Source organism: Aptenodytes patagonicus, chromosome 2, assembly GCF_965638725.1.
Source record: "Aptenodytes patagonicus chromosome 2, bAptPat1.pri.cur, whole genome shotgun sequence".
NCBI classification, from domain to species: Eukaryota; Metazoa; Chordata; class Aves; order Sphenisciformes; family Spheniscidae; genus Aptenodytes; species Aptenodytes patagonicus.
In genome coordinates this window covers 48,861,571-48,875,331 of record NC_134950.1, presented here as the reverse complement: position 1 = coordinate 48,875,331, position 13,761 = coordinate 48,861,571, and the positions used below count along the sequence as shown (strand labels likewise).

Here is a 13,761-nt window from a genome sequence, read left to right as displayed (position 1 = left end):
AGCCAGGCTGCTGTGATCGGTGGCCACAGGAGGGAGCAGCGCCAGAGCCTCAAAGGCAGCGGTGCCACAGACTGGACTAGGAACACTGGACTCTCGAACCAGAGTACCATGGTGCGCTTTAGCAGCCTACTCTGATAGGAGCCATCCATCCATGTCCTTCACTAATTACCGTACTGCTCAACTTTCACCTAGTCTGTGCGCCCAACCAGGTAAATACCCAACTCACTGATTGACTATGTGGCTATTAACAGAAATCAAAAATGCAAAAGGGAAAATATGTTGCTCATCCCTTTTGTATGTAATTTGGGGTTTTTCTTCCAAATGTTAGGTCTTTTTTTCTGCAGTTGTTCTCATTTTGCAGGGAAACTATTTCACAGAAGTGCTGTGAATTCACATGAGTATCAAAAGTAGCGCAGACACCTTCATTGAAAGAGAACTACGTCACATTTGTACTTACAGTTTATTGGAATAAACTATCGCTTCACTTTTTAAATGGTGAGCGCAGACCCTACTGTGAATGGCTGGCCTCAACCTCCCCTGCAGCAAACTGACCGTGATTACCAACCAGCTCATCCAGACTCCTTGTTGTATAAAGCTATCTATCCAGTGACAGATCTTACAGAATCACCACCTTGTCCCTCCACCGCATTTCCAGGGCATAGCTGTGCAGGGCTGCATGATTTTGATACTCACTGATTACAGTTTGAAAAGGGAACAGAAGTTTGTTTGTAGGTCCAAACAGTGAAATTGAGAACCCATACCTGATAAATACACTATGGTAATACTTAATTAGTTTGTATTTGAGGAAGAAATGTAGCATTAATATAATTTTTCAGATCTGAAGAGGATACACATGGTCATGCAGCAAGATGAAGGCAGAGCTGGGGAAGGCCATAAAGCTGGGAAGTTTCTTCTTCCTACTCACTAGACAATGACACCAGAAACTTACCCTTTGTATTAATGAAGAGTAATTTGTTAGGAATACATTGTCCTCACAGTCTCTTTGACAGCATCACATAGGCAGTGTTCATATTATGATTCCCATACATGTCTTTTTCCATGTATTTTTCTAAGTGTCACCTTATGACCTCAGTTACAAATGCCCAGTTTCCAGGACTTCAGTGGAAATAAACAAATGATAGAATTTGTTTGTGTATTAGCCAACTTAGACACCACTAGATATAAACCAATTTATCCTGAAACCAATCTGGGATTAGAGATAAACCAATTTAGTAAAGTGACAAGAACAAGAATTTTCAGTTCTAATCAGAGCCATAACAACAAACCCATCTATGAACTGGAACAATTTGATCCTTTTGACATCAAGCTTTCCAATCTGAGGAAGAAAAACTCAGAAGAGTCTGAAGTCAAACTAATTCACATTTGTAAAGCAGTTTGCTGTGCTGCTTTTATTTAAGTATGATGCAGAAACACTGAAAGACAGTCCAGTATCCCAACTCTCAGATGCATCAAATGAACAGAACCATAAAAGGGCACTATGGAAAAATGGCAGTAACCCAACACACCCATACATTTCATAGCCCGGTTGAGGGGTCACTTCTTCAGGTAGTACAAATAGAAAGCTAATATATTCCAAGAACACTAAAGTATGTCACCAAGACTTGCTACTGCATGAGAAAATGAGTTTACCTTCCCCATGCAGAAAATTCTGTGCTAGCAGAGAATTTCCAGCATGGAGATAATTGTTAGGAACTGGTAACGCCACCTTCACGGCCACACCAGGAGACCAGCACAATGAAACCCAGTCCAATGTATTTAAAAGAAAACTAGAACCTACTATCTAACTCAAAAGTTTTTGGAGACTCAGATGTCATGTGTGAATCATGGAGTGATTTAGGTTGGCAAGGACTTCTGGAAGTCATCTGGTCTAACCCCCTGCTCGAAGACGGGCCAACTTCAAAGTCAGGTCAGGTTGCTCAAGGCCCTGTTGAATCGAGTTTTAACTATCTCCAGATCCTCTCTGGGCACCTGTTTGAGCATTTGACCACTCTATTGTGAGGAACTTTTTGCCAATATCTTAGCTGGAACCTTGTTCAAAACATCCTGGAAAGAACTGTTTTCTGCAAATGGATTTGGTACACGGTTACTTGCATTTGATTTTTAAAGGCCAAACAGAATCAGCCTTTCAGACCAGCTGCATACAACAGCTAAAAGCCATGTCAGCAGACAAGAGGAACAACTTAATAAATTGGACATGACCAGCAATCCTACAAATAAAGAATGGTTTCAGGTTCTAAAGTAATTTCCCTGCAATTATCATGCTCCTAATGAGTGCATTACAAATCCAATATACCTGTATTGGATTTGCCAATCATGTCCTAAGATATTAATCTGTGAGTGTATTTTTCTAGTAAGCTTTTTAAGTACAGTCATGTTACTTAGTTTCCCCTAGTTCTGAATACAAATTTTACAACAATACAGATATGGCAGCATACTTGTGTCTTGAACTTCCTTGAACAATAATTAATTTTTAATAGGAAAGTTGCTGTATTCCACACTTATAATAATTGAAATACAATGAGAACATTACTGGTAATCTGATTGTAATAGCACTGACTGGCCAGTTTTTATAAAATCAACGGCGTTTTTAGGAATGCTAAATTGCTTAGATTGTTATTTTCAACTGTTGTAAATAGCTTAGCACACTGAACAGATTTTTAAAAAACTTTATTTAAAATCTCTACGTACAAAGAATTTAAAAATGAGAGCGTAATGTAATAACTGAATTGTCTCAAAAATCCTGTTTGATTGGTTCAGGTGCAAGCTTTACATTACCTATTAGTCTGGTGTTTAATGACACCTGTACCTGTTTCCCTTTTTAAATTTTATTTAATTTTTCTACACTTGCAGATTTTAAAGGGTGCTGTAGCAACAGCCACTTTGATACTGGGCATTTGTGAGGAATTAAATACTGGTTTGCATTCACAGAACAAAGCAAATGCAGGGAATGTCACCAACCTCCAGTAAGTAATTAATTTTCATGAAATGCCCTGTGTTTTAACAGTTATTGCTTAAAAACACTTCTTTTGCAATGAATGGCCCCATATATTTTCACCAAGACACTTCAGAAATTGATATCCCACTAGGACTAAATTAAATTTTTTATTATTATCTAGCTCTATTACAACACTCACTAATTGCTAGTTTTGAGATTGGTACAATCAATCATGCAATTTACATTCCCAGAAATTGTTTTAAATTGAATATTTTTCCATTTTTTAAATTTTAAACTAACAAAGTACCTTCAGGGTTAAGATTAATCAATCTAAATAGTAATAGCTTGAGTAAGTTTACACAAAAACTTTTAAGTGTCACGGACAGAAAGCAGGCTTGTGCAGGTGTGATTTCCTGACTGACTTAAGCAGATCTAAGCCTGCATGGTGGCTACAAGAGCCAGTCCCAGCCTTCCCTCCACCCTAGCCATACGGTCCTGATACTTTCTTTGTTTTTATGGTTGTGCATTGTAGCCCACTGAATCAACCATCCTGTTGATCTAATTAAAGATGACAGGACAAAATGACCCCTTTGGAGGCAGTGTGAAGACAGATCAGTATTTTATATATAAATTTATACACACAGATAGATATATGCATATATAGATATACATATAAAAATGGATATGGATGGATAATCTACATTTTTAGCTTCAGATAACAGTAAACTTACTATCATACTGTGTGCTGAGTTAAATCTTAGCTAACCATGAAACTGTACAACCAGTGGCATATCTAGCTGTGACTTTTGTTGGTTTGTCTATGAGGAGACAGGCACACGCTTTTCTTAAAGAAGTAATAAAACACGTGTGTTAGTTTGAACTGTGTGCAGACAAGCCAGTAAGAATATTGTATCATCAAATCTCCTTTGCAACACATTACTGAAGTTAGGCTCTGTTGCCACTAAGACTTTTAAGATGGCTCTAAGGTCAAGGATAATGACGTACTAGGTCATCATAGTAATGTTCTTAATACTGAGGTAATGTAAATATAATGTTTTACCAAGACTGTAAGATACCCTATGTATATATGACCATGTGAAGTTCATTAATTTATCCATATACTGAAGCTGTGAAGAGAGAAAAGGTTGCGTTTGATGGTTTTATTTTGAGCCCGCTTTCCCAAGATGAACTCTCCCATCCGTTATGTCATATTCCACAGAGTATTACAAAAACTGCCTGAATATTTACTTGGTTTTAATCAACAAAGAGCACTATCTTGCTTGGATTCTTACACAAGCGTACTACCTTATATAAGCATGCTAACTACAAACTTCCATGCTACTGCTTAGGGTGACCTCATTGCTCTCTACAGCTTCCTGAGGAGGGGAAGTGGAGAGGGAGGTGCTGATCTCTTCTCCCCAGCATCCAGTGACAGGACGTGTGGGAATCATTCAAAGCTGCACCAGGGGAGGTTTAAACTGGACATTAGGAAATATTTCTTTATCGAGAGGGCAGTCAAACACAGGAACAGGCTTCCTCAAGAGGTGGTCAATGCCCCAAGCCTGTCAGTGTTTAAGAGGCATTTGGACAATGCCTTTAACAACATGCTTTAACTTTTGGTCAGCCCTGAAGTGGTCAGGCAGCTGGACTAGATGATCGTTGTAGGTCCCTTCCAGCTGACCTATTCTGTTCTAAAACTGACCTGCCTCTACCTAACAGAGAACACATTAAGAGACACCTAGCAATAAAGACTCGGGGTACAGAATTACAGGCAGCTGAATGATCTCAGGTCTAAGGGCTTGGCCACTCCTCCCTCTCTGGTTCCTCCCTCACATTGTTCCCACATGTTCTTCTCCTGGCCTTCCTACTCCTACCCGTTTACCTTGCGCCAACTCCAGTAACTGTCAGGCCTTTCTATGAACCCCTTAAACTCACTGATGGAGCAGAAAACCATCCAACTGGTTTTGCTGTGTTATGTTTTCTACCACGTTAGAGAGTCAGAGTGAACCTCAGACGGCTCTGACAAGCTCCAGAAGCAGCACAGTGGGAGCCAACATTCAGGAAGGGAGGTGGGAACACACTCGCCATCTGGCAGCCATGTGCTGTTGAATCACTTCCTATGTCACACGAAAGCACGTGTTTCTGGCTGCAGTACCACAAGCAGCTGAGCTAACCAAACAGCTCACTGCCACCAAAAAGGGATTCTCCTTTTCCTCCCCCAGTTCCTCCCTCTTGAAACCATCCTCTCAAAGGGAATATCCAGCAAGGACAAAGAGGATGTTTGATTTGATTTGTTTCTTTTGATTCTTGGGATGAGGTAACTACACTGAAGTAATGAAATTACGAAAGGGAAATCACTGGCTGGGATATGGAATTTTGACATGGAAGCCAATTAAAACCCTGGGATAAGCTCATGGAGATTGGCTTGCGCGTAGCCGCACCAGTGACAAAAGCACCATAACTCAGCATGCGCAAAACCAGATTGGAAGCTATGTTTTAAAAGTACTTCAGAAAACATTCCTGCATCACCATGGGCTTGTCTTGGATAATCTACACTGCATTCCAGTTTCAGATAACAGTAATCCTACTATCATACTGTGTGCTGAGTTAAATGTAAGAAATACTGGTTAGAAACATACCGCTCAAGAACAAGAATAAATCTCATGCAGTCATTTAAAACATTAACTGCAGTAACTCATTAACTGCCTTCATTAAGAGATCAACCACTGTTAGATATATTTACCTCATGTATGTCTTTCATCCAACTTGTTATACTTTGAAAACTGTCCAGATTTGTGATGTCATATACAAGAACAAAGCCTTGTGCGCCACGAAAATAGCTAGTACTAAGCGTATGGAATCGTTCCTGGCCCGCAGTATCCCTGAAAGAAATTGTAAGAAATCACACACACACACAAACAGAAGATGATCAAACTGCAGAACCCCCAAGAAAAATCACTTTATTTTAAGGAGTATTGTCCAAATTTTGAATGGTGTACCCTAACATGAAAGGAACAAGAAAAGATAAGGATGAGAGAAAATCCGGGTGCCAGATACAGCAGTGAAAGAAATACACTGGAAATTTATTCTGAGTAATACAGCCCTACTAGGGAGACTAAACCAGCGGTTGAAGTCTGAGTGTAACTTCAAGCCCACCATTGCTTCTTTATATACATAATCATTAAGATCAGTACAACTCAGGTGATAAAAAAAATCTGGAGTACAAGCACTGCAGGAGTCAGATGACATCCCATATTCTGACAAGCCCTCTGTAAACTGTGACACAGACAGTAAGCTGGTTTAGATGGAAGGTAGGTTTTGGGAAAACTCCATAAAATACAGGGATGCAGAGATTCCTACACATAATTATGCCTTAAGAAACCTGTAAACAAGCCTCCAAGACTTTGGTATTAAAACCTGAGATGGAATAACTGCAGATCTGGCACTGGTCAGATAATTCATGTACAGAGTTACTCCTTGAGAAGTTAAATACTGGTAAATATAGGTAACTTCGGTATTGTATGCCTGGCGAGATGGCTCTCAGTAGCCCTATATAGTCTTTAGAAAAACTTCAAAAACAGAAAATAGAGTGTAGGTTCCCAAAGATTCATCTTACTAGCTTTCTCTCGGTGACCCTTCTGAACATGCATTTGATGGGTAATGAAATGTAAAATTTTCTTGCTTTGCCACTTCCCTCAATGTTCCTATACAATTAAATATACTTAATATGGATTGTAGATCTGCATTGCTTGTATGCTGCAAGTTTTATTGTTAAAGCAACCTAGCGACAACCCTCTTTTTAACTTACATTAGTTGCTGCAAAAAATATGCTCCCCTAGGCCAAATTCAAATTTTAAAATGACCTAGTAGGAACAATTGCACTTTAGGAAGACACACAATTAAAAGCAGATGAGATTTTTCATGCTGTAATGTAATTTAGTTAGCTCTCATTTGTGATACAAATTAAAACTTACCATATTTGAAGTTTCACTCTTGTATCATTAAACGTTACTGGCTTTACTTTAAAATCAATGCCTAAAAGAAAGAAGAAAATCTGTAACATTTCTCATAATAACATGGATTCCCTTTGAAGATTGTTTCTTAGCTCTAGTTATCATGCAGTTTTGAACAGAAAGTGAAAAGGAACTATATCAAACAAAGAATAACTAGCCAACCATATACATTCAAAATGGAAGTTGTAAAAGGAAATTATTCAATGGTGAAAACAACTATGTGCCAACACTACACACAAATACAATACAAAGCAATGCCAATACAAAGCAATGGAGGGGCAGGTCAAAGCAAAGGTGCAGATACTCTGAAACTACATGTAGGTATTTCCATGAATAGGCAAGTGACATGACAGCAGTTTCATGGCCTATGCACAATAATACTTGGCAAATATATTGGTGATTTCAGTTGTTTCCAGTTCCATCACAACAGCATGGCAGCTATGAATGGGGAGGTAGAAATGCTTACAACGCTGTTACATGCACAACACCATTTTTCTGTCCTTACTTCCAAATCCCTAAAAAAAAAAATCTAGGGTTACATGAACAGGAATAGAAATTAGCTGTACCAGTTAAATGCAAAGACAAACATACACTGGATTTCATTCAAAATGAAGAGGATTGTCTCTACAGCCTTAATCACTGTGCATCCCAGATCCAGAGTGCTAATGCTAAAATCAAGCATTAGAACTTGAAATCAGTGCAGAATGTTGCCTCTACATACACTACAGATCTTTCCTCAAAGACACTTTCCTTATAATTTATAGTGTTTTCCTTTATTATATTATCAAATTAGTACTCCAAATGTGGTAGATGATACCTGGATTTATGGGTTGTTGAAGCTCCAATCTTAATATTAGAATCTGCCAGCTATTAGCTGCTATCTTAGAGTGACGCATTTCCTCACAGTTAACCATTTTTTTTTCCAATTACTTTATTGCTGAAATCTGAAATACCGTTTGATAATTTCTCTGCTCATTTTTTTTCTTCCACTGAAAAACAGTAGGGCTATTTTTGTCAATTATATCAAGTGAAGTTAAGGTGACGTTGCAATAGCTGGCCATACTGCATGGTCAAAATTCCATAAGGTCAAAATATGGCTGCTTAACATGACTTCAGGGTGGTTTTTCACCAGTAGCAATGTCATTTGAAAGAGCTAAACAGATTGAAAAAGTGCAAAAATTTTAAGTTAATACCACTGCACTGATTTCTATAAGAACCTGTCTGCCAAATTACTTTATCAAAGGAAAGCACCCATGGCAGTAAACCAAAAATGCAGTAGAGAAAATGCTCCCTTCCTTTTTACTGACGGATGTATTGTGCACAAAACTTTGACAAGTACACTCTCACGTGCATGATTCCAGTGCTATTACTGTTTTTGTGTGTATGTGGTAAAAGAGTTTAGGTGGATTTTTAAAATTATTATGATAATCATGTCCTTCACTTGATGAATTTTTATTGAAGCTCCAATGGAAAGGAAAGATGAAATAACATAATTGGTATCTGTAATTAACATTACACAAAGCTTCCTTGATGGAATTAATAATGTCAGATGGAAATGTAATTTAAGTCAAATTTGCTCATGTAAGGTGAAATTCCAACATGATGGAAAACATTTGCTCCTGAAATTCGCATGGTTTTGTTTAATTATCTGTATCACTTTCTACAATTGATGTTAGAGCAGTTGAGAGGGACAGAGTACGCACGGGGAGGCTGGAATGTCACTTTCAAACGGTGCATTGGGAATACAGCAAAAAATTATAATCCAGACAGGGATTCCCAGACCTACAGGAAACAGTTCTTAGTTGACATACATTTTAATAATAAATTGTTATAAGCTTTTTTTAATTTATAAAAAGGGAAGCAGAGTGCTGAATCAGACTAAAACTTAATCTAAATTAAAATAAGGCTTATTGACTTCTTAAGTCAACTTCAAAATTTATTGACCTAAAAGGTCAATGAATGTTAGTGAAAAACAGAAGTCAATATGTTCTGCATGCATGAATTGTTCATGTCTTTATATGAAATTTCCAGCAAACTTAGCAAATTGGAAAGACAGAAAAGAAAAATGAGAAATACAATGCCAAAGACAGCTCACAGATTTCAGATGCTTTTAGGCCCATGTATTATACAACATGATCAACATAACAAAGCGAGCATTGATTACTGCTCTTGAGATAAATGTTATTTGAATGCAACAGCTTGTACTTGCTTCTTTTAAGCTGTCAAATAAAACCAAGAAGGGGTATGCTGCGTACAAGTTCAAATTCTAGTTGTTATTTCCAAGTTTTATAGCCATGAGATTAATTTATTTTCTTTATATTCCAAATAATAAATATGCCCATATTAGGACTGAGGCACCTTAAAGACAATTAGGCATCAAAATAGTCAGCCACAGGGGAATTCAGCTGTGTATTGCCTCTCTCTTCCCTCAGTATCTATAAAATAGTCTTTGGCCATCTGCAAAAGTCCTCTTCAAAGAGGTCTTTTGCAGCTGGCCTAGAAAATTACAACACACTTTTCACCCCAATTCAGCTGGCAAGTTCCCGATACAAAAGGCTCAAAAAAATATGTCTATCCAGAGAAAATGCGAGTTTGAGCAGCTTAGCAAGATGCAACAGTGATAGCATCGACAGAGGGTGGTACATGCCCAGGTACAGGTTCTACGTAGCCCACTTACTGTCATACAGCGTCTTCAACTCTGGAAACAGGGAAGCAGTTGGTATCAACTCCTGTGCCCAAGCTGGGCAAGCGCCCAGTGAGACGTTGTGGGTTCAGTTTCCACCGCGTTACTCCTACCCATACTTAACGCTTACTAGCTGTTGGTGCAGTACTTGAATCAGACTCTGTTCCTGTACATGTCAAGGAAAATCTGAAGCGGAGTGGTATCTGAGCGGTCACAAGTACTGATAAATTACTGTTTTGGTAAGAAAAGCAACTCATGGGATAAGATGGTTTGTTAGGACAGTAAGAGTGACAAAAAATCCAGCCTTGTAAAAAAAAAAAAAAAAAAATCAAGATGCGGATTACTACTAGTGTTATTAACACAGGACATGTTTACCTTCAATATAGTTCATTTCTGTTGATTAACTCTACCTTATTTCCTTCTAAAGTGAGTATCAGGGAATCTACACAGACTTCAGAGCTGGTTCTCTTATTCATCGCGCCTTAGAAACAAATGCATAAATCACTTGAATTTGCAACTTCACTCTTAATAAATCTTTTTTTTTAAATACAGGCATTAAAAAGCAAAAGTTTCCTTTTGAGGAAAAAGTCAAAATAAAACTATCTTTTTTTTTTTAATCCTAAAGTGGGAGTTGCACCACTTTCAACTATGATAGATTTTGGGAGGACTCACACCTCTACAGAAATGTTTCTCACAGAAAACATGTGTGCTGCGGGACCACAACCACCGTAATACGGAAAAATAACAACCTCACAGCCTGTGAGATCACAATCCTGTTCACTTGTATACAAGGGGATTTTTTTATTCATAAACTTTCTCTGTGGCTTTATATGCAATGCCATTGTTTAAACAAAAACATTTATTCTTTATAGTCTATTCATAATACAATGCATCTGCCTTATGATGCGTGTAAGTTTAATTAGAAAACTATAACTGCTTATAATTTACCCAAACTGCGTAATTGAAGAGGAGGAAGGGCACCCAGCCTTGAGTGTTTAAGTGCTGCATAAAAAGCTTTCAATGAAAATTTACTGTGGATGCTTTTTTTTTTTTCTTTTTCCCCATAAAATACATTATTTTAGAAAAGTTCACTACTACTGGAGCCTACTACAAAATGTTTGGGGTTTTTTTTTCCCCTGCAATAACACTAGGATTTTTCCTAGTAACACCAACCTGTGATTCATGATGACACAGAAATGAGACTTTCAACAACCTTTTAACTTCTGTGCCTATGACCCTTTGCCACTAAGGAACGTGGTGGCACATGATTTTGTCAGGGAACTTGGATGGCTGAGAGACTGCACAGCCTGGATAATCTTCCCTGTACTCGAATCACCATTCCAGCTGGACAGGTAGGGTGAAAAATCAATTAACATCAGATGAGCATTCAATAGGCTGCATGACAGACAGGGATCATTCGACTGAGCTTGTATGAAACAGGCATCCGGATGAAAACAGTTATTTGTTTTGATGGTGTCAACAAAGAGGAAGAAGACATCACGAACATAAAAACCCACTGCATTGTGTCTTTCTCCTTTGCACCATTACCGGCCACGACCTATAGGCCATGCTCTCGGTTGTAGCTGTCCTCACGAAAAAGAAATTTCCACTTCCAACATTACTCTTTCGGAAGCCATCACTCACAATCCCATTCGTTTTAAAAGTCTAAGCTCTAATACACCTCCTAAGATGGAATTAAATGGAACACGGTATTTCAGAAATAACTTTAAAATCACATTCAGGTGACAAATACCACATTTGGATGATTCATTTACATTTCAGATAAACAGTTGTTTAAAAAGTTTTTAAATCTCTCAAGAATAGGTTTCAGGAACACTAATAAAACTAATAAGGTTAATCTCAGTCCATAACTGTCACAAAACTCTTTTATCTTAACTACTCCTTAAACTATTTCAACCCACAACCTGGAAAATCTATTCTTAATATCATCACCATACAGGAGTTTTTGACTCCGCAGTTGATTGAATTGAGAGTAAAGAAATTGTGTTTCAAAATAATAACCTCACGGTCAGGAATCTATGTTCCAATATAAAATGCATAAAAAAGCTGATGTTTATTCTCACGGCCATTCTTTGGGACTCCTTGCTAAGCCTGGTAACAAGTTGCCTGTTATAAGGATCAATTTCACGACTTTACTGCCAGTTGCGTTCTTCCCTTTTTGTTCGCGTTGGTTTCAGAAGCTGCTTTTCAAGAATGGGCAAGAAAATAAAAAGTGGTTTAAGTTCAGCCATTCTCACGTGGGCAGGTCAAGCCATCTCACGTACATTAAGTATTCCCTGGACCAACTGCTGCCACAGCTACTACCTGTTATTTATTCAGTTAAGCCAACTCCTTCCGCACTGAAAAAACGTATAAAAGAGACATGCATATTTCAAATGCAGGAACACACTATTTCTTGCGCGTACTTTAACTTTCTCTTCAAGAGCACAGAAAATGAAAAAAAAAATCTTACACACACGCAAACTTTTAAAAATGAACATTTCCAAATCAGAAATTGGGAAAATCTCCACAGCAAACCAAACCGCCGCACCCACATTACACATTTTCATGCTGATGACCCGGCTTTCAGCATGTGGACAGTCAACTTGCCGTTCCCCATGGCACCGTGGGGCTGGCGTACCACGGCAGTGAGGAGTTCCCCATCACCCCCCATCTGCAGAGGTGCCAGGGAAGGCAGTATGGTGGAGCAGCACAAAACTGCCTTGGTCTGGCAGGGCTAATTATTTCCATCACAGCAATGGCTCTGCTTTAATAATCACACACACAGCTACTCACAGTAGAAGATATCTTGACTTCATACCGTTAAAATTATTAGCACAAAGTTAAATCCCTTTCTAGCATGAAAGATGGAGGAACTGGGCATTTTACTGACGTCTGACAACTCCTTGAGGTAGATACCATTTTCTCTGCGCCCACACCGGTGTACAGCAACAGGGCCTCCGTCTGGAGTCGTGGGCAATAAGAAACAGCGAGAAACAAGCGGTCTTCGCAAGTTTAAAAAAAGAGTGGGTTTCGAATGCCCCAGACAAACGGCAAGGACAGTGCAACAGCCGGCACAAAGAGGTTCTGGAGCCAGGGTGACAGGTTTCCCGACACCCTGGCAAACCTCTGCAAAGGTTTACGTCGCTAGACGTGGCTGGACACGCACAACAGTTTAACAGAGAGAGATCTGACATCTCCAAGACAGGCAGCGCCGAGCTGCCAGTGCCGGGAAGGTTGCGTTTGAAACGTGCACCCGCGGCCTGCGAGCGTGAGGCGCACCCGGGGAGGAAAGGATGAGGAGAGGGAGCGAAGCGGGCGCCCAGGCGTTTGCCGGCCCACTGGGACACACGCCAGTCCCTCGGGGCGTGCGGCGACCGAGGGCGTGCCCACACAGCCGCCCGCCGCCGGGGCCCCGCTTCCCGGAGGACTGCGGGGACCGTGGGGCGGGCACCGGGGGGGGGCACGGGGCGCGGGCGCTGAGGGGCGGCAGGCCGGCGGGTGCTGCCGGGGGACACGGGCAGGTGCCAACCCGGGGGCTGCGGGAGAGCGCCGGCAGGTCCGGCTGCCTGGGGGCCGCCCCCGGCCCGCCGTCACTCACCGATCGTGGCCAAGTAGGAGGAGGCAGGAGCTTCGGCGTGCGGCAAGCCGGGCTCCGTATACCTCCGCACGATGGAGGTCTTCCCCACGCAGGACTCCCCGGCCATCACGATTTTCACCAGCAGCGGCGGCTTCCCCGCACCGCCCTGCCCCTGCCCCAGCCCCGCCATGGCGGGCGCCGAGTGCCAGCCGGGCCGGGCCGGGCCGAGCCGGGCCAGGCCGGGGTGGGGCGGGGCGGGGAGGGGGCCGCTCCGCTGCGAGGCAGCGGGCGCCGCCCCCGCCTGCGGTGTTGGGGGGCCCGGCGGCTAGGCCGGGGCCGGGCGTCATCTCCGCCGGGGCCTGCGGGGCCGCCGCCCGCCGCCTCCCGCCCCGCACAGGCGGGGCGGGCCTCACGGAGCCCCGGATGCTGCTGTGGAGTGCTGGGCTGCGGGGGAGCGAGGTGAGGAGGTGCGCGGGACGCAAGTCGGCTTTTTAAACCGGTTTTGAAGAATAAAGTGTCTGTCTGCATT

The 13,761-nt window shown here is 41.1% G+C and overlaps 1 protein-coding gene across 5 annotated transcripts in view; it reads right to left on the bottom strand.

Annotated features, from left to right (window-relative positions):
* The window catches only part of LOC143156389 (ras-related protein Rab-10-like), a 31,543-nt gene extending 18,094 nt beyond the window's left edge, over positions 1-13,449 (bottom strand). For 4 of the 5 annotated variants that reach the window (XR_012994618.1, XM_076329774.1, XM_076329776.1 and 1 more), the window contains exons 1-3: positions 13,254-13,449; positions 6,931-6,991; positions 5,700-5,838 (exon numbers count right to left, since the gene is read on the bottom strand). Coding sequence is in view for 4 of the 5 variants with exons in the window: in XM_076329774.1 (XP_076185889.1) it covers positions 5,700-5,838; positions 6,931-6,991; positions 13,254-13,422 (369 nt within the window). In the remaining variant the exon portion in view is untranslated. Of the gene's footprint in view, positions 1-5,699; positions 5,839-6,930; positions 6,992-11,169; positions 12,013-12,473; positions 13,030-13,253 lie in introns of those variants that run through there. The other variant, XM_076329778.1, reaches the window with a different exon arrangement.
* Positions 13,450-13,761: the final 312 nt, after the last annotated feature.